This window comes from Schistocerca serialis, chromosome 1 (assembly GCF_023864345.2).
Source record: "Schistocerca serialis cubense isolate TAMUIC-IGC-003099 chromosome 1, iqSchSeri2.2, whole genome shotgun sequence".
Taxonomy (NCBI): domain Eukaryota; kingdom Metazoa; phylum Arthropoda; class Insecta; order Orthoptera; family Acrididae; genus Schistocerca; species Schistocerca serialis.
This window is the reverse complement of record NC_064638.1, coordinates 600593989-600616005: the sequence shown is the minus strand read 5'-3', so window position 1 is coordinate 600616005 and position 22017 is coordinate 600593989. Positions and strand designations below refer to the sequence as shown.

At 42.6% G+C, this 22017-nt stretch overlaps 1 protein-coding gene across 3 annotated transcripts in view; it reads right to left on the bottom strand.

Moving 5' to 3' along the window:
- LOC126477140 (dipeptidyl peptidase 9) overlaps positions 1-18507 on the bottom strand; it is a 213278-nt gene extending 194771 nt beyond the window's left edge. Inside the window, exons 1-3 of one of the 3 annotated variants that reach the window (XM_050103595.1) lie at positions 18110-18507; positions 17897-17964; positions 3223-3733 (exon numbers count right to left, since the gene is read on the bottom strand). In XM_050103595.1, coding sequence (XP_049959552.1) covers positions 3223-3711 — 489 coding nt within the window. In that variant the 5' untranslated portion in view covers positions 3712-3733; positions 17897-17964; positions 18110-18507. Of the gene's footprint in view, positions 1-3222; positions 3734-17896 lie in introns of all 3 variants that reach the window. The other 2 variants (XM_050103594.1, XM_050103597.1) reach the window with 2 other exon arrangements.
- Positions 18508-22017: the final 3510 nt, after the last annotated feature.

Below are 22017 nucleotides of genomic sequence, written 5' to 3'. Positions count from 1 at the left end.
TGGTAGATCCTTTATCCACTGGGAGGATAATGATAGAGCCGTTAGCTTTTAGGGAACACAGAGACTGGAGTTCTGCAGAGGAAAGGTTAGGGTCATGTTGTAGGGACCTGAGGAAGGGTTGTGAAGCAATTCTGGATGTGAAGAATTATTGGAAGGCTTGTAAAGGATGATTCTGAGGTAGTGGTGGTGGATCAAGTTGGGATCATGGTCGGAAATGTTCAAGGCAGGCTTCAAATGTCAGGTTTGCTATTGGAAAAGGTTGGTATTCAGTCAGACCTTGATAAGATTTCAAAGTGGTGCAGAGATTGCCAACTTACTCTAAATGCACTTCACAAAATGAAAAAATACACTCCTGGAAATGGAAAAAAGAACACATTGACACCGGTGTGTCAGACCCACCATACTTGCTCCGGACACTGCGAGAGGGCTGTACAAGCAATGATCACACGCACGGCACAGCGGACACATCAGGAACCGCGGTGTTGGCCGTCGAATGGCGCTAGCTGCGCAGCATTTGTGCACTGCCGCCGTCAGTGTCAGCCAGTTTGCCGTGGCATACGGAGCTCCATCGCAATCTTTAACACTGGTAGCATGCCGCGACAGCGTGGACGTGAACCGTATGTGCAGTTGACGGACTTTGAGCGAGGGCGTATAGTGGGCATGCGGGAGGCCGGGTGGACGTACCGCCGAATTGCTCAACACGTGGGGCGTGAGGTCTCCACAGTACATCGATGTTGTCGCCAGTGGTCGGCGGAAGGTGCATGTGCCCGTCGACCTGGGACCGGACCGCAGCGACGCACGGATGCACGCCAAGACCGTAGGATCCTACGCAGTGCCGTAGGGGACCGCACCGCCACTTCCCAGCAAATTAGGGACACTGTTGCTCCTGGGGTATCAGCGAGGACCATTCGCAACCATCTCCATGAAGCTGGGCTACGGTCCCGCACACCGTTAGGCCGTCTTCCACTCACGCCCCAACATCGTGCAGCCCGCCTCCAGTGGTGTCGCGACAGGCGTGAATGGAGGGACGAATGGAGACGTGTCGTCTTCAGCGATGAGAGTCGCTTCTGCCTTGGTGCCAATGATGGTCGTATGCGTGTTTGGCGCCGTGCAGGTGAGCGCCACAATCAGGATTGCATACGACCGAGGCACACAGGGCCAACACCCGGCATCATGGTGTGGGGAGCGATCTCCTACACTGGCCGTACACCACTAGTGATCGTCGAGGGGACACTGAATAGTGCACGGTACATCCAAACTGTCATCGAACCCATCGTTCTACCATTCCTAGACCGGCAAGGGAACTTGCTGTTCCAACAGGACAATGCACGTCCGCATGTATCCCGTGCCACCCAACATGCTCTAGAAGGTTTAAGTCAACTACCTTGGCCAGCAAGATCTCCGGATCTGTCCCCCATTGAGCATGTTTGGGACTGGATGAAGCGTCGTCTCACGCGGTCTGCACGTCCAGCACGAACGCTGGTCCAACTGAGGCGCCAGGTGGAAATGGCATGGCAAGCCGTTCCACAGGACTACATCCAGCATCTCTACGATCGTCTCCATGGGAGAATAGCAGCCTGCATTGCTGCGAAAGGTGGATATACACTGTACTAGTGCCGACATTGTGCATGCTCTGTTGCCTGTGTCTATGTGCCTGTGGTTCTGTCAGTGTGATCATGTGATGTATCTGACCCCAGGAATGTGTCAATAAAGTTTCCCCTTCCTGGGACAATGAATTCACGGTGTTCTTATTTCAATTTCCAGGAGTGTATAGTATCCTATGACTGTAATACCTGTGAATCACTGTCTGAACTAGCCACCTCATACAAATACCTGGGTGTAACACTTTGCAGAAATATTAAGTAGAATGATCACATAGATTCAGTAGTGGGCAAAGCAAGTGGTACACTTTGGTTTACTGGTAGAATACTGGACAAGTGCAATCAGCCTGCAAAGGAGATTGCTTACAAATCACTTGTGCGACCAGTCCTAGAATACTGCTCAAGTGTATGGGATCTGTACCAGAGAGGACTAACAGGGATATTGAACATATACAGAGAAGGGCAGCACGAATGGTCACAGGTTTGTTTAATCCATGGGAGAGTGTCACAGAGATACTGAAGGATATGAACTGGAAGACTCTTGAAGATAGCCATAAACTGCCCTGAGAAAGTCTACTAACAAAGTTTCAAGAACCAGCTTGAAATGATGACCCTAGAAATCTACCACCATCCCCTACATATCGCTCACATAGGGATCATAAAATTATAATAATTACTGCATGTACATAAATATTCAAAAAATTATTCTTCCTGGACTCCATATGTGAATGGAACAGGAGGAAACCCTAATAACTGGTACAGTGGTATGCAGCCTCTGCCATGCACCTCACGGTGGTTTGCCGAGTATAGATGTAGATGTAATAATTGTTCATTAACATTTATATATAATAGTAAGTATAGAATTTAAATAAAAGGAAAAAGTTTCAACACATGAAAATCTAACCAGCAATTTCATTATTATGTAACTTACAATACACTCAGATATCAGTGATCTATTAAAATGCTCAAAATGTTTTCTACATAACAGCACTCTGAAATGATCTAATCTTCAGTGGTGATTTTTTTGGAATTTTTTTCACTCTAGCAATACCAACACATTATCCACAACACACAATGCCAAGAGCGCGAGGGGTGTTCTTTATACCTAGCCTAAAAAAATTTTAAAAACTTAACTGTTGTTTATTTCTATTAATAACATTCTTTTTACAGGGGTGTAAGTAGGGTCCAGGGCCTGAAACTATACTTTAGCACACTCCCCTATATCATTGAAAAACAATCCCTGAAGCTATGCCTAGGTCATGTATCTCGGTGTAAGAATGCCATATACATTCCTCGGAAGTCACAGGAACATTTCAAGTTTGTCCAGGAAGCAACATAAAAAATTTACCTGAGAATGAAATAATATAAAAATTAGAATATTTTTTTGTCTCTTGAAAAATATCTTTTTTGGCAAGCTATTTTTTAAGCAACTCCTCAATTCTGATCATGTTAAACATAATACAACTTTGAAGTCAATTTTTCCTCAACTTTAACTTTCAAGTTTAAACATGTGCAAATTGAATGAACTTTCATCATAAGGAAGCATTAACATTAAGGCATGAAACAATGTTTTTATACAAAGGACTGAAAGCTGGCAAAAATATTTCACTGAGAGGCTTACCGAGAAACCAGTGTCCAAACACTGGAAGAGGCTACCACCAGCAGGAAAAATGATCTTCCCAGAGGCAGGGTGCAATTCGTATGATGCTACACCAAATGAAGCAAGCCTGCGCCGCTCCCACAACAGCTGCTCCTCACGCGAGCGGCCTGCTCCTGTTGCTATACCCCTGGGAAAGCCGCCTTCGACAGCATGCTGCCAGGGCAAAGCGTAAGGGCCCGGAGGAGGACCAGGGCCAGGACCAGCATCAGCATAGAGCAGCGCTGTCTCCCAACCACGCTTTGGTGTGCCCAGAAAGTATATCCGAGTACGGCCGTCTGGTAAAGGCCTGAATGAGATCTGTGATGGTACTGCAGTTGAAAGTGACGAAAGTTGTCGCCTCAGTTCGTGCACTACAGTCCGCAGCCGAGCCCATGATCTAGGTGGACCTGACCTAACTGTGTTACCAGCTGTCTCCAGTACATCCAAATCTCCAGCTCCACTGCTTGACATCCTCCAGTTTTATGACAGCACCCTAAGAAGATTGAAAAGGAACATCACATTCATCAACTTATTCAGTAACATTTTCACACATTAATAGTTGTCTCCATATAAAGCAAACAGGGGTTTTAACAGTTATGGAAAGGATGGATTGGTACTCACCATAAAGATGACATGCTGAGTTGCAGACAGGCACAACTACAGTCTGACCTATACAGCCAGAGATAACTGTCGTGTGTGTGAGGTGTGCTCCCTTGTGTGAAAGAGAATGTGTTTCTGTTTGTGATGCAGGCTTTGGCCAAAAGCGTAACAGTCTTTTCATTGTGCCTGTCTGTAATTCAGTATGACATCTTTATGGTGACCAGCAATCTATCCTTATCACAATCGAAGATCCGATCTGGAGTTTCAATTGTTTAGAGAGTGATTTAATAAGTCATTCCTAACTAATGATAAATATAGTTACAACATTACAATATTATGAGATTTTAGAGCATATATTATCATACGGGACTGGTACAGATACTAGAAAAAAATTTAAAACTAAATTTTCTTATAAATTATGTAAAAATCACATAAAATAAATAATAACGATATAACATTTTTAAGACCTTGAGCCTTCTGACACAAACGTTCCTTCACCTGGAACTTTAAGAGAACTAATGTGGTTATGTGTTTAAAGGGACTAGACTACTGGGTCCTCAGTCCCTCATGAGGGAAACATGTAAAAAGGTAACAAGCAAAAACATGGGGATTTAGCTGCTCAAACTATATAAATACGTTAAAGAGTTTAAAAGGGCTTGACAGTAGTTTTAACACTCTAGGTAAAAGAGGAGAGATATCATCCAGGCAGTGTCTTGCACAAGAGGGTCTAAAGGCGAAACAAGGAGGGGGGTAGGGGGGAGGGGGAATAACCTGCAGTCACTTTGAAGTCACAGGGGGAGGCTCTGCCCCCCCCCCCTACAACCACCCCTAACAATGGAACTGGAGGAGTATTTTATGTTAGAGTAAAATCCACTTTCCCTTAAGAAATGCAACAATTCGGTAAGAGCTGTCATGTCATCTGCAAGCATCTGAGGTAGGCAAGCGGAGTGTGTGCCCCAGATGGGCCAGTTGGGTGCACTCAACAAGAACATGCGCTATCATCAGTAGACTACCGCAGCTGCCGTGAGGAGAATTATCCTGATGCAGAAGGATCTCATGTGTGTGTCTCGTGTGGCTGATGTGTAGTCGGCACAACACAATGGCATCTTCCCGAGAGGCCTGGAAAGATGTATGCCACACCAATTCCCAGAGCCTCAAAATATTGCGACGAAGTTGTAATTGTGAACCTGTGCCCAGTACCCCAACGTCAAGTTGATCTCCTGTAGTTGCATCTTTAGCTAGACAATCAGCAAGTTCATTTCCTGGAATGCCTATGTGGCTCGGTGTCCAGAAGAAGGTCACTGTCTTTCCAGAGTTGTAGAGGTCAGCCAGTTGGTCCTGGATGTTAGTTACCAAAAGATTTTTGGGGTAGCACAGGGTTATGCTGTTTAAGCAACTCCTGGAATTACTACAGATCAGACAGTTTGTCATGACCTGGGATTTGACGTACTGCAAAACCTGAGAGATGGCAACCAACTCTGCAGTGTATAACCTGCAGGCACTCACCACGGAGTGCTTCTCATGACCCCTTCCATGTGCAAAAGAGTAACAGACCTTTTCATTGACTTTCTATCCATCTGTGTAGATGCATACCAAATTAGAATAATTGTGGAGGATTGAAAGAAATAGGAGTTGCTGAAAGGTAGGAGCAGCATCAATCTTGGCACCACAGAAGAGGTCGATGCATATCACAGGACATGGTACAGCCCACCAAACCATGGGTGGAGGGAGGGAGGAGGGGGTGTCAAGAGGTAGCTCTATGAACACAGACTAACGGGGGCTGTTGGAGGTCCTTCAGTGGAACATCGAGTCAAATCCCAGCTGGTCTACCCAGTTTTGGACAATGCGCAAACAGTCTGAACTGTTGGTTGTGGAACAGAGTTGGGTGACATGGATGGGTGGACACCTGGCAAATTGTGACTGTGTAACTTGCCAGAAGCTGCTGTCATCTAACACACAGTAGTGGGACACCTACTTCAGGCAGGAGGATGTCAACAGGCCTCGTATGGAAGGCCCCCATTGCCAACCACATGCCAGTGTGGCGAAAAGAGTCCTGCAACCTCAGTAGGGATGGTGCTGCTGACCAATCTGCAACACATCCAAGTCAAAGTGGGATAAAATCAGCACTTTGTAAAATCTCTGAACTGTGCAGTCCATGCACCATGAGGAAAACAGAGATCATTCAGCTGCTTCATGCAATTAGCTCATTGTCAAATAAAGTACCTAAGAATTGGAAAGTTTCAGTGAATTCAAGTAACTGGTTAACAAGATAAATTTTTATGTGCGGGTGCACAGTCCAGAGTCATCAAAAATGCATAACTCATGATTTTGCAAGAGAAAATTGATAGCCATGATTCAGGGCCCAGTCATGGGCTCTCCAGACAGCACCCTGAAGATGGCATGCAGCAGTGCGCACTGATGCAGAGGCATAGTACAGACAAAGATCATCCAAGTACAGTGACAGGAAGACTGTGGGGCCCACTGCGTTTGCAATACCATTGATGGCAATAGCAAACAGCATTACGCTCAGAACTGATCCCTGAGGGACTCCAGTTTCCTGTACATATTGGTTGCTGGGAGTCGAACCTATCACGACCTCAAAAGTCGGAGAGAAACAAAATTCTGGATAAAAATGGATAAACTGCCCTAGAAACCCTACTCATCCAGTGTAGATAGGATGTGACGTTGGCAGGTGATACCAAATGCCTTCTCTAGGTCAAAGAACACAGCAATCAGAGATGCTTGAAAGCACTGCGCATTGCACATTCCAAATGAACCAAATGATCTGTCGTGGACTGGAAAGTCTGAAACCCATTCTGGAATCATGATATATGCCCTCCGGCTTCAAGGCACCAACAAAGATGCAGTTGATCACAACCCATTTGTCAGAGAGATTGGCCAATAGAAAGTTAAAATATGTGGGTCCTTTCCCTGTTTTAGGATAGGCATAATACACTGAAGTGCCAAAGAAACTGGTATAGGCATTGGTATTCAAATACAGAGGTATGTAAACGGGCAGAAGATGATGGCACTGTGGTTGGCAATGCCCATATAAGGCAACAAGTTTCTGGCACAGGTGTTAGGTCGTTTACTGCTGCTACAATGGCAGGTTATCAAGATTTAAATGAGTTTCAACTTGGTGTTATGGTCAGCACACGAGTGATAGAGCACAGCATCTCCGAGGTACCGATGAAGTGGGGATTTTCCCATATGACTATTTCACAAGTGTACCATGAATATCAGGAATCCAGTAAAACGTCAAATCTCCGACATAACTGCGGCCGGAAAAAGATCCTGCAAGAACGGGACCAACAACGGCTGAAGAGAATCATTCAGCATGACAGAAGTGCAACCCTTCTGCTCATTGCTGCAGATATCAATGCTGGGCATCAACAAGTGTCGGCGTGCGAACCATTCAACGAAACATCATCGGCATGGGCTTTTGGACATGAAGGCCCACGCATGTACCCTCGATGACTGCACAACACAAAGCTTTACACCTCGCTTGGGCCCATCAACACTGACATTGTACTGTTGGTGACTGGAAACATGTTGGCTGGTGGGACGAGTCTTGTTTCAAATGGTACCGAGCGGATGGATGTGTACAGGTATGCAGACAACCTCTTGAATCCATGGACACTGCATGTAAGCAGGGGACTGTTCAAGCTGGTGGAGGCTCTGTAATGGTGTGGGGCATGTGTAGTAGGAGTGATATGAGACCCCTGATACATCTAGATACGACTCTGATAGGTGACACATATGTAAGCATCCTTTCTGATACCAGCATCCATTCATGTCCTTTGTGCATTCTGACAGACTTTAGCAGTGCCAGCAGGACAATGCACACATCCATAATTGCTACAGAGTGGCTCTAGGAACATTCTTCTGTGTTTAAACACTTCTGCTGGTCACCAAACACCCCTGACATGAATATTATTGAGCATATCTGGGATGCCTTGCAACATGCTGTTCACAAGAGAATTCAACCCCCTCATACTCTTACAAATCTGTGGACAGCCCTGCAGGATCCATGGAGTCAATTCCCTTCACCACTACTTCAGACATTAGTCTGAGTTCATGCCATGTCATGCTGCGGCACTTCTGCATGCTCGCAGGGGGCCTATTACACTTTGGCTCTTGAGTGTAATACCTTCCCACCATTGAGAGGGAAATACTCCCTCCCACCAAATGCGACTAAAAAGCCTGAGGATATGTCTCATGCTGTCAGTACGAAGATGGATTTTGTCGGGTCCAGGGGCCATATCTCAACACACTGCCAAAGTGCTGCAAAGGTCGTATTTAGCAAAAGGGGCATTATCTGATAGAGAGCCATGTGCATGGAAAGATAGCAGATGACACTCAATAAGGTGCTTCTGGGTCAGTAAATGAGGATGGTACTGCAACCGGAGACTTTAGCGAAGCATACTGCAAAACATTCAGGATGTACCGTGGGATCAGTGCAGATGTTACCATTGATAGGGATGCCAGGAACTACAGAGGATGGTGGATTGCCACGAATGTGGTGGAGCTTAGTCTATACATGGGACAATAGGGTGCAGGATCACACAGTCAAGACAAAGTGCTACCAACACTCCTGCTTCATTTTCTTTATTAAAAACCATGCTTTTGTCCAGAGTCTCTTGAATGCTATTAAATTATCCGTAAAGTGATGGTGCTTGTGCTGTTGAAGTGCCCTGCAATGTTCCCTAATGACAGTCATGATATCTTCAGACCACCATAGCACTGGCTGTCATAGGGATGAGCCAGAGGAGTAGGGTATCATCACTGCTGCAGCATTAGTAATAGTATCAACAGTATCCTGTTCCAATTTGTGAAAATCCGTCACATAACTGGCTGCAACAGTGGCTGTAGAGGAGAAAGCCTGCCAATCAGCTTTCAAAAGTGACCAATGTGGAGCATGTTCTAGATGTCTGTGAGTGGAGAGGGAGAGAACGATAGGATAACAGTCACTGTCACAAAGATCACCGTGGACATGTCAATGAACCAGGTAAGATACTAAGGCTGCAAACAGAGATCAATAGCTGAAGGGTGCAGGGAACTTCTCACTGAAAATATCAGAGCTTTTGAGGATACAGACCACTCTGGAGGCACTCTCGAAATTAATGTGATGGTGCGGTAGAGGCTGTAGCTTTTCAGAGCACATACATGTGTTGCCATAAACTGTGTTTCCTGAAGTGCTATGCCAATTATGGAGTAAGCAGCCATTAAATGACAAGTTCAGTCAAATGGCGACAGTAGCTGTTACAGTTCCACTCAAGGAGCATTGGAGTCAGGTCTGAGAAAGTAGCAAATGGAAAAGATGAGTGTGATTACTTCACGATCACGTTGTGGTCCATCTGACTGTGTGATCCTTCATCCGTGTGCATAAGCTAACCACTGCAGGGCTGGAGAGTGGAACATCCGAAGTCTCAGCAGGTAGCTTATCTTTCTGTTTATCCTTCTGAGACTTCAAATTCTGTGAAGAGTCCCCCATTTTATCTCCCAGGAGAGAAGAGGACCATACTTTTCTTTGGCCCACAGCCTGTGGCTGCTGGTCCTTGTCTTAACAGGGGGCCACCTTGAAACGTCTAATCACCCTTGTTGCCAAATGATGACTAGGCATTTTCAATGAAAAACATTGGTTTCATTGTAGCAAAAGAGCCACCAACAATGCAGGAACAAACCAAGAACTTGATAAACTGTCCACTTCCATTTCTCCTTGCTTGGCTCTCGTCTTGAGGCATGTCAATGACAAAAATGCCATAGGATTGTAAACTTCTGCATTAAAATCACAGCCATAATTATGTTTGATCTGTTTCATTGCAGATCATCCGCCCCTAAGCCGCTCACTCCAATCAGAGGCTCTTCCCGTTGGCGCCATTCCACCAAGGCAAAGGCCACTTGGCACAACAGCCATTGCCTGGAGTCCCAGTACTCCAGAGTGGACAGGCACCACCTACCCCTTGGCTGACAAGGAAAGGTGTCAAAAAATGGGTGACAGTATGATCTCTGCACTGTCAGGAAGCTACCACCGAGAGGGTGCATGACAACCCCACCATGGCGCATTGGCTATCGCACTGGATTTCGGGTGGAGAGGTAGACCCCTTGATTGGTAGGTGCAAAAGATAAAAGTACACATTGGAGACATAATGCACCACAGTCAAACATCCTTCCCCAAATGACCTACACTTCAGTAAAATTTGGAAAGTGGAGATCAAACCCAAAAAGCAGACCAGACTTTTAAAAGTCAAAAAAGGTGAGGGGAAAAAGTGTTAAAAAGGCGAAAAAGAGTGAAATGTTCAAAAGTCCAAAGAACAGTCGTAAGACAAAGGTAAAAAAAATGACAGGTAAGAAATGATCTTGGGTCTATTCTAGCTGCACTGTAACAGTCAGATAGTACTATGCAAGGCTTTCGGCTAGCTAATATTTTGTGAGCAATACTGAGGGGTATCTTTTGCTTCACCTGGCTCTCCCAAACAACTTGCTCATCAAGGCACACCAGACATTTGGATGAAGCAGCATGGTTGCCAGTGCAGTTGATGCTTGGAAGAAGTGGGCAATCTCCCTCATGAACATCCTCACCACAAGTTACACAATTGGCTGTGTTTTTACAGGACATGCAAGTATGGTTATAATGTTCACATTGGCAGCAACGTGTTGGGTGCAGTACATAAGGTCTGATGTTTAAGACTTCATAGACTGCCTTGAGCTTTGACCAAACATTAAGAAAAGGGTGCAGGTAGGCACTAATTCTGCATTACCTCTCTCCATAACCCGATGGACTGCAGTCATGCCCTGATAGGAGAGATAATGTTGAATAACTCCCTCAGTCATACCATCAAGCAGCTGAGTGTATATGACACCACATGAAGAATTCAATATTCGATGAGTCTCTACATGAGCAGGATCTGCATGGAAGAGTGTAGTTTTAAGCAGTTTTTGGGCTCGACGGGCACTGTCTGCCTCCTGAAGCAGAGTTCCATTGCGAACGGGAATGTACGGCTTTTGTGGGCTTCCAACTGCATCTACACCCTCCATGAATGACTATTGGATTCACAGTAAAAAAGGTCTGACCTCCTCCTGTGCATGACACCATGAGATAGTGGTGTGCATCTGGAAGCTTCATTGTGTCTTTGAGCTCATTCCATTTTTATATATTAGACGGAGGTTGTGTTGATGGAGCTGAAGTACTCTTCACCATGGGGGAATACCCGTGATTACCAGCACCTCTAATGACGCGCTCCTTCCTTCTGGTGGCCCCCACAGAAGGAAGCGCACTCTCCTTCGGTGATTGATCACGCCTCAGGTCACACCTCCCGAACCCCATGCAGAGGGGCCAATCAACAATTGGAAAGATAACAGCTCAAACAATCATCCCTCCCTGGGCCTGATCTTTATCGGGGGTACGTGTGAGCCCTATCTGTCGACCCAAGTAGTGCTGGGGGGGGGGAGGAGAAGATTAGCGTTTAGCATCCCGTCAACAACAAGATCATTAGTGATGGAACGTGGAGCACAAACTCGGATTTGGTGGGGGGGGGGGGGGGGGGGGAGGAGGAGGAGGTTGGAAATCACCCGTGCCCTATGCACAAGCCAGCCTTCGGGCAAGCATAGCGAGGAAGAAAGACAAAAAAATGGAGACCACAAATGCCAAAGCGGAGGATGGGCAGGAGAAATCAGAATAATAAGGGACAAAAATGAAATTTCACAAGTTTTGGGTTCCTGATTGTGCACAAGACATAGTCCCCAAGAGAGGAGAGACACAACAGGAGAAGGACAGACATGCGGCATGGAAAAGGAAGGACAACAGCAAGGGTTGGGAACCCATGTGAGCCAAGCACAACCTTACAAAAGGGCTGCGAGTCCCCAGGGGGTGGGACCCTTTCCATTGTGCTGACCAGAATAGCTATTATACTTTCACACAACAGTGTAGTAAGGCATAATCTTCAGCAGCAATGCAGCTAAAAAAGTATTAATTCTAGAGAAGCAAGCAGTACGAGTATTATACAAAGCTCGAATACTAATATCTTGCAGCAGAACCTTGGTTTCTCCACACACAGGCCTGTAAATTTTCCCCCTAATTGTATTAACGGTGAATAATACAAGTGAATTTTGGATGAACGATGACATTTACAGCCCAAAAAGTAGTAGTACAAAAATTTACATACACACTGATGAGCCTAAGCATTATGACCACCTGCTCAATAACATGTGGATCCCTATGGAACACAATACAGCAGCAAATCTGGATGGTGTGGACTTAACAAGTCCCAAGTACAGGGTGTTTCAAAAATGACCGGTATATTTGAAACGGCAATAAAAACTAAACGAGCAGCGATAGAAATACACCGTTTGTTGCAATATGCTTGGGACAACAGTACATTTTCAGGCAGACAAACTTTCGAAATTACAGTAGTTACAATTTTCAACAACAGATGGCACTGCAAGTGATGTGAAAGATATAGAAGACAACGCAGTCTGTGGGTGTGCCATTCTGTACGTCGTCTTTCTGCTGTAAGCGTGTGCTGTTCACAACGTGCAAGTGTGCTGTAGACAACATAGTTTATTCCTTAGAACAGAGGATTTTTCTGGTGTTGGAATTCCACCGCCTAGAACACAGTGTTGTTGCAACAAGACGAAGTTTTCAATGGAGGTTTAATGTAACCAAAGGACCGAAAAGCGATACAATAAAGGATCTATTTGAAAAATTTCAACGGACTGGGAACGTGACGGATGAACGTGCTGGAAAGGTAGGGCGACTGCGTATGGCAACCAAAGAGGGCAACGCGCAGCTAGTGCAGCAGGTGATCCAACAGCGGCCTCGGGTTTCCGTTCGCCGTGTTGCAGCTGCGGTCCAAATGACGCCAACGTCCACATATCGTCTCATGCGCCAGAGTTTACACCTCTATCCATACAAAATTCAAACGCGGCAACCCCTCAGCGCCGCTACCATTGCTGCACGAGAGACATTCGCTAACGATATACTGCACAGGATTGATGACGGCGATATGCATGTGGGCAGCATTTGGTTTACTGACGAAGCTTATTTTTACCTGGACGGCTTCATCAATAAACAGAACTGGCGCATATGGGGAACCGAAAAGTCCCATGTTGCAGTCCCATCGTCCCTGCATCCTCAAAAAGTACTGGTCTGGGCCGCCATTTCTTCCAAAGGAATCATTGGCCCATTTTTCAGATCCGAAACGATTACTGCATCATGCTATCTGGACATTCTTCGTGAATTTGTGGCGGTACAAACTGCCTTAGACGACACTGCGAACACCTCGTGGTTTATGCAAGATAGTGCCCGGCCACATCGCACGGCCGACGTCTTTAATTTCCTGAATGAATATTTCGATGATCGTGTGATTGCTTTGGGCTATCCGAAACATACAGGAGGCGGCGTGGATTGGCCTCCCTATTCGCCAGACATGAACCCCTGTGACTTCTTTCTATGGGGACACTTGAAAGACCAGGTGTACCGCCAGAATCCAGAAACAATTGAACAGCTGAAGCAGTACATCTCATCTGCATGTGAAGCCATTCCGCCAGACACGTTGTCAAAGGTTTCGGGTAATTTCATTCAGAGACTACGTCATATTATTGCTACGCATGGTGGATATGTGGAAAATATCGTATTATAGAGTTTCCCAGACCGCAGCGCCATCTGTTGTTGAAAATTGTAACTACTGTAATTTCGAAAGTTTGTCTGCCTGAAAATGTACTGTTGTCCCAAGCATATTGCAACAAACGGTGTATTTCTATCGCTCCTCGTTTAGTTTTTATTGCCGTTTCAAATATACCGGTCATTTTTGAAACACCCTGTACATTTCTGGGGGTTATATGGCACCAGATATTCATGCACAGATCATGCAATTCCCATAAATTATAGGCCAATGGTTTGCGATAAAAGAGCTGGTGTTAAATAACAGAATACCACCCCAGAAGTATTCCATCAAGTTCATTTAGTACCCAAGCCATCAGCTTGAGTTAACTATCAAATTGCACAAAACAACTGTAGCATTACTCTGGATTTAGGTTGGGTTGTTTGGGGGAAGAGACCAAACAGCGAGGTCATCGGTCTCGTTGGATCCTTTCAAAGGAACCATCTCGGCATTTGCCTGGAGTGATTTGGGGAAATCACAGATAAACTAAATCAGGATGGCCAGATGCAGGATTGAACCATTGTCCTCCCGAATGTGACTGGATTTGTGACATGGATTTTATCCTGCTGGAAAATGACATCATAGATGAGAAAGACCTCACATGTGAAGCAATGATCCTGCTCCAGAATAATGTTCACGTAATCTACTCTGTCATGGTGCCTTCAGTTACTACCACAGATGCCAGGAAAACCCAGACGAGTGTCCTCTATAGCCTAATACTAGTCCCAACATGCCTGTGGTGCAGTGCATGCTCTGAGCAGCCAATTGCCCGGATGATGGCATACCTCTTCATGACTATCAATCTGACATAACAAGAAACATGATTTATCCCACAAGGCAAAACATTTCCATTGATCCACTGTCCAGACTTTATTATCCTGTGACGTACCTGCACTAGCACTGTTCTCTATCATCAAATCTCCCACATATCACTGACTATCTCACTTAAAAGAGTAGGCAAACCTCCACATTCTGTGATGGGCCGTGGATGTCCAACACCTTGCTACCTACTCATGGTTTCTCAGCCCTTCAATCTCTTCTCAAGATGCTCACAACAATAGTATGTGAACCACCGGTAAGTTTCACTATTTCTGATGTGTTCATTCCCAGATACCATGCCATCAAAATATGCCATCCGTCAAAGTCACTAATATCTGTGGACTTCACCATTTGTGGTCAATATCATCATCATCATAAAGATTCCCATTCCTCTTTGCTTTGTTTATAAACTTTCTTACCCTGTCATGTGCCTGCATTACAAACAGGAGGCATTCAGTCTCATGGTAGGCAGTGGTCATATTGTTTGGCTCAGCAGTTTACATACTTAGTTTGAAGTATTGGATAAAAACAGCAACTGGTTAGTGTACAAGGAAAATGCTGAGCTCTTATCAAAGCAGCTGTTTTCTGCTTATATTGATAGATTTTGATGTGAGTACGTTAGCAGTAGTTTTAATTGGTTGTTGGTGTATTTTGCAGAGGTAGTCTGCAGAAGCTGCCTCTTTTAAATGATGTGTGATTTGCTTCATCCCACATCCTTGGTGGGATTTATGCAACAAGTGTGTGTGTATGAATCGATGATGTATGAATCATGACCTAACAACCATGATATAAGATTGTATCGTGGTTGTTAGTTCATGATATCCATCTAGACTTCGTCTAGGGGAAAGGAAAGGCTATTCCAATTTAGAGATATTTTACAAGGGATCCACTAGTAGATGGCGAAAAATTAAAAAAAAACACAAAGGTCTCACTGGATACCACAATACACAATTTTGTTATCTGCATTCACTGACTAGATAACCTTGTTAGCAGTAAAAGTTTATCGGTATACGTTTTCAAATGCTGATCCACTGAATTGAAGATTCTGAATTCCGTTCCTATATGTCAGCATAGTAACAGATCAGGAAAAGAAATGCATCAGAGAAATGGTATTAATCTTACATTTTTCAGTCATTATAAAACATAAAATTCTTTCTCCAACCTAGTCTGGCCCAACTTGTTCAGTTCAACACAGCAGGAGTTTATGAGGTGAGGTGTAAGCTTGGTGAAGTAGGCCTACTACTTCAACACACTACTCATGTTACTAAGGAACTCTCTGTTATGGTATAATAACATTTAAAGTTTGTTTTCCAAGTTACACTTTACCGAGTTTCATCCAAATCAATGAGTTAGCAACATATAATAAGCAGTTTAGTATAGGAGTTCTTGAGCTCTGCACAAGGCAAAAATGGCTTCATAGGAAAGAACATGAAGAATGTTTCTAACAGTGGAAGGAATAAAAACCCATATATAAGCTTCAGTTAGTTTTCTAATAAGAAGACAACCGTCATTAACTAAATATACTGCTACATGCACAAAATTCGAACCTTCAGGTCTTCATTCCTTCGAAACAGACTTACTACATTTTCCAGCAATGGCCAAGGGCACATACGTAATTAACTGTTCATCCACTGCCACAGAAATGACTGACACTGATGACACAGTGAAGAATAGAGTCCAAAGAAACTGCCAGACACTAATTTGTCATGACAACAATCCCTCAGTAAAGAGAGCAGTCTTATTTTGTGTAATGTTACAATACATAGCCGAAATATAAACTTGAATAAAATTAGTAAATGATCAATTGGTTAGAACAACGTGTGAAATCAACAGTGGAGGACCAAGAGAGCAATGACAGAGACATAGATTTTAGCAACGAATATCCTCTACCTAAAGAATATTTTTTATTTCTAAAAGCAAAGTTCAGAAAGCCACACTAATCTGAGAAAGCAGGTGTGCAATTATAACAGAAGCAATGGTCGCAGGTTTCCGACATCATGATGCACAGCAAGGAAGTAGCTATCTGACCACAATGCAAGAAAACACACATACTAACAAGAAACACATCTCAGCATCATATGAAATACTAACACTGCACCAACAGTTGTTAAAATTTAACAAGTAACACTCATCTGCTAATGACAGAGTGACAAATGTTACACAATAATCACCTTTTTCATAAAAGGTGTGGAAGAACTTTCCTTTTATGCTACACTACTGTTCAGCATCATAACAGAAAAGTGGGAGCAAAACTTTGAAGAGATAAGAATATAAATGCCATAGCTTAATTACCTCTAAGAGAGCATTTTCACCTATGAAACACTGGGAGAGTCTATATTACATGGTGAATACTGTATAAGTTTTTAATATCAAAATTCACACTGAAAGGAAAATTTAGAAAACCTTCATCGTATAATGGACAAGTTTCTGACTAGTATTTTGGTGCATATTATGTATGTAAATTGCGTAGAAACTATAAAAAATATATATAAGGGTGGGGAGAGCCCTATAACTTAACTTTTGCCACATTTTATATAATTAGTTAAAGAAGTACATATAACTAGAGCACAATGGCACTGTTGTTACACAAAGCTTTCCTTTCAAGCCCATTACTGCTGGGATTGCCATGCACAGAATGGCCTAAACATGGGAATGCAAAGTCTGTTTTCCAAAAAATTTAGATTGTCATATGCATGCTTCTCATAGTTCATATATAGTGATGTATATAGAATACCATTACAAGTACATCTGAGAGAAGTTTGTACTGTTTTCAAAGAAATAATTTGTGTGATATAAGAACACCATAAAATATAAAAATAGGCTTTTTCAACTAGGGGAATAAGCAACATGTAAGTTGTCTACTCTAAAACCAGATGGAATGAAATATGTAAATTAGGATGATAAAGGGACAGTAGTTCATTGCAGTTATACATTGTATACATTTCTATTAATCAAGTTACCATTTCAGAGGCTAATGACTAGCCCTTAAACTTCCTCAAAATGACAATAATCTTTTCCTCCATTATAATTTTTAAATGAAAACAGGTAAATTAATGGACAACTATGCAATAGGCTACAGATGTGCACGGAATGTTACAGTTTCCACCTTCTGTGGCAATGGACTTCTAAGCAGAAGGAGGTATGAACAGATGGATTGATATTCACTATTTTCTCGTAAAATAACTGTTATAAAGGAACATAGTTGACTAAGGAGTCTCGTACACAATGTGATAGATTAGTTCCTGCATGGAAAAAAAATATATATCTGATAAATAACAACAACTGATATTACATTTAATGTAAAAATGCTTGCCGCACATCTTTATGAAACTAAGTAATTTCCACTTCTGCAGCGTCAGAACACACAAGATATCCCGTAAATTTACAGCATATTGGTCAATTTGGATCCTACTAATGTATGCCTGACCGTTATGAAAGTTGGTTCTGTCCTACCTGTCACCAAAAATCTGCACCCCTTCAACGCAACACAAAATTTGTTTACACAGTTCAAAAAATGTTAACACGAAAATCTGTACGCTAACAAACATAATAAAAAGAAATATATAAATACTCACTGTGGTCATAAACCAATTGATCGGATGTGTGCTTCCGGTTTTTTAGATTATCATTTTAGCTTAATATCCTGTAAATGACAATTTCGTTTCTCTGAATGACATAAGGCTAAGATAATAGCGCCTAAGACACCACACAAACTAAGTTATTTCAACCACCAACATTCCAAACAGTTATGACAGTGTACTTCACGTCAAATTAATGAGTGCAATAACCTCTCACACACCACCGTCCACAACCGTAGAGGCAAGCTGTCTGTTACAATTGCACCGTCTTCCTTCGTAAACCGGAAACAGACTTAAACAAACCACGGAATGAATCATAAACATCGTTCAAACTTAGGCAAGATCCAGTATTATGGTAAGGGAGAGTTAGACATATGTAGACGGTTGAATTTGAGGTTAATGTTCGTCAGGACGACATATACTGGCTCACCTCTGAAAAATATAATTTCCTATACTAAAAAAGAAAAAAACTCAGTTTTCCCCATCCTCCCTCTCTAAATTTTATAGTGAATGTGTTGTTTTGGTTTCTTTCTTAGCTACCGGAGGAGCCATCTATTGGCATGTAAATAAAACTATGAAAATCTGTCCAAAAACGCATAAACAGCAGAAGTCTGCTACCCCAAAGATTTTATACACGATGCTGATCAAACTTGTGTTGCCAATTACCAAACCAAAAGTCGTGCAACTGAATTGGAAACAGAACAAACGTATTTTAACTTTTCTTCGGCTTCTTATCAACAAAAAGTGCAAATGTCGGCCTCAGTAACCTACATGTATTAGATCGTGTCGTAAATATCAAACTGGTTTCTGTATTTATTTTAATAATATGTCCAATATTAATTCAGAACTACGCTGATTATACAGATCCTGTTGATTCTTTTCCTCAAATTCCTAGACGACCCTTCATACAGACCTCTCAGCAGTAACCACGTAATATAATGGACAAGAAAACTGATCCAAGGAAGTGCCACCTGCAGCCAAGGGTACATCTATTAAAATTCTATTGATGAATTGCTGAAGTATATGCAACAGAGTTTGTAGTTCTCCCAAAAAATCAGTGCAGCTCACATAACACTATGTACAGAAATCTGGCTAAAACGCGAAATGTTAACAGTGTGATTTCTGGGAGAAAAGGAATCGCAAATATAGAAGAAAGTCAAATCCACCGAGATCGAAAAAGAAACTAATGAAACAATTTATAATCGGATCCTTCTCATAAGACGTAGCCTACTATCAAACATTAGTAAATGCTTTCTCTGATAACTACCGATATCTTTTTATTTGTTAAGCATCAGTCTCATCATATCACCCATAAAGGGTATGCGTTATTTTGTACATTAACACACAGTTTCAAGTACATGGTACATTACAGTAAAATTAATTCAATACCATCACTAATTGTAAGTGTGTAATATAGTTTCATAAAACAGTGAAATATATTACATTAAAATAATAGCACAATCTAATATGGTGTACAACTGACATATGTTGTTGTTGTTGTGGTCTTCAGTCCTGAGACTGGTTTGATGCAGCTCTCCACGCCACTCTATCCTCTGCAAGCTTCTTCATCTCCCAGTACGTACTGCAGCCTACATCCTTCTGAATCTGCTTAGTGTATTCATCTCTTGGTCTCCCTCTACGATTTCTACCCTCCACGCTGCCCTCCAATACTAAATTGGTGATCCCTTGATGCCTCAGAACATCTCCTACCAACTGATCCCTTCTTCTAGTCAAGTTGAGCCACAAACTCCTCTTCTCCCCAATTCTATTCAATACCTCCTCATTAGTTGTGTGATCTACCCATCTAATCTTCAACATTCTTCTGTAGCACCACATTTCGAAAGCTTCTATTCTCTTCTTGTCCAAACTATTTATCGTCCATGTTTCACTTCCATACATGGCTACACTCCATACAAATACTTTCAGAAATGACTTCCTGACACTTAAATCTATACTCGATGTTAACAAATTTCTCTTCTTCAGAAACGCTTTCGTTGCCATTGCCAGTCTGCATTTTATATCCTCTCTACTTCGACCATCATCAGTTATTTTGCTTCCCCAAATAGCAAAACTCCTTTACTACTTTAAGTGTCACATTTCCTAATCTAATTCCGTCAGCATCACCCGACTTAAATCGACTACATTCCATTATCTTCGTTTTGCTTTTGTTGATGTTCATCTTATATCCTCCTTTCAAGACACTGTCCATTCCGCTCAACTGTACTCATAAGTCCTTTGCTGCCTCTGACAGAATTACAATGTCATCGGCGAAACTTAAAATTTTTATTTCTTCTCCATGGATTTTAATACCTAATCTGAATTTTTCTTTTGTTTCCTTTACTGCTTGTCCAATACACAGATTGAATAACATCGGGGAGAGGCTACAACCCTGTCTCACTCCCTTCCCAACCACTGATTCCCTTTCATGTCCCTCGACTCTTATAACTGTCATCTGGTTTCTGTACAAATTGTAAATAGCCTTTCGCTCCCTGTATTTTACCCCTGCCACCTTCAGAATTTGAAAGAGAGTATTCCAATCAACATTGTCAAAAGCTTTCTCCAAGTCTACAAATGCTACAAACGTAGGTTTGCCTTTTCTTAATCTATTTTCTAAGATAAGTCGTAGGGTCAGTATTGCCTCACGTGTTCCAACATTTCTATGGAATCCAAACTGATCTTCCCTGAGTCGGCTTCTACCAGTTTTTCCATTCGTCTGTAAAGAATTCGAGGTTATTATTTTGTAGCTGACTTATTAAACTGATAGTTCGGTAATTTTCACATCTGTCAACACCTGCTTTCTTTGGGATTGGAATTATTATATTCTTCTTGAAGTCTGAGGGTATTTCGCCTGTCTCATACATTTTGCTCACCAGATGGTAGAGTTTTGTCAGGACTGGCTCTCCCGAGGCTGTCAGTACTTCTAATGGAATGTTGTCTACTCCTGGGGCCTTGTTTCGTCTTAGGTCTTTCAGTGCTCTATCAAACTCTTCACACAGTATCGTATCTCCCATTTCATCTTCATCTACATCCTCTTCCATTTCCATAATATTGTCCTCAAGTTCATCGCCCTTGTATAGACCCTCTATATACTCCACCCACTTTTCTGCCTTCCCTTCTTTGCTTAGCACTGGGTTTCCAACAAAGCTCTTGATATTCGTGCAAGTGGTTCTCCTTTCTCCAAAGGTCTCTTTAATTTCCCTGTAGGCAGTGACTGTCTTACCCCTAGTGAGATAAGCCTTCACATCCTTACATTTGTCCTCTAGTCATCCCTGCTTAGCCATTTTCCACTTCCTGTCGATATCATTTTTTAGACGTTTGTATTCCTTTTTGGCTGCTTCATTTACTGCATTTTTATATTTTCTCCTTTCATCAATTAAATTCAATATTTCTTCTGTTACCCAAGGGTTTCTAGCAGCCCTCGTCTTTTTACCTATTTGATCCTCTGCTGCCTTCACTATTTCATCCCTCAAAGCTACCCATTTTTCTTCTACTGTATTTCTTTCCCCCATTCCTGTCTAATTGTTGCCTTATGCTCTCCCTGAAACTCTCTACAACCTCTGGTTCTTTCGGTTTATCCAGGTCCCATCTCCTTAAATTCCCACCTTTTTGCAGTTTCTTCAGTTTTAATCTACAGTTCATAACCAATAGATTGTGGTCAGAGTCCACATCTGCCCCTGTAAATGTCTTACAATTTAAAACCTGGTTCCTAAATCTCTGTCTTACCATTATATAATCTATCTGATACCTTTTAGTATCTCCAGGGTACTTCCATGTATACAACCTTCTTTCATGATTCTTGAACTAAGTGCTAGCTATAATTAAGTTATGCTCTGCGTAAAATTCTACCATGTGGCTCCCTCTTTCACTTCTTAGCCCCAATCCATATTCACCTACTATATTTCCTTCTCTCCCTTTTCCTACTCTCGAATTCCAGTCACCCATGACTATTAAATTTTCTTCTCACTTCACTACCTGAATAATTTCTTTTATCTCCTCATATATTTCATCAATTTCTTCGTCATCTGCAGAGCTAGTTGGCATATAAACTTGTACTACTGTAGTAGACATGGCCTTCGTGTCTATCTTGGCCACAATAATGCGTTCACTATGCTGTTTGT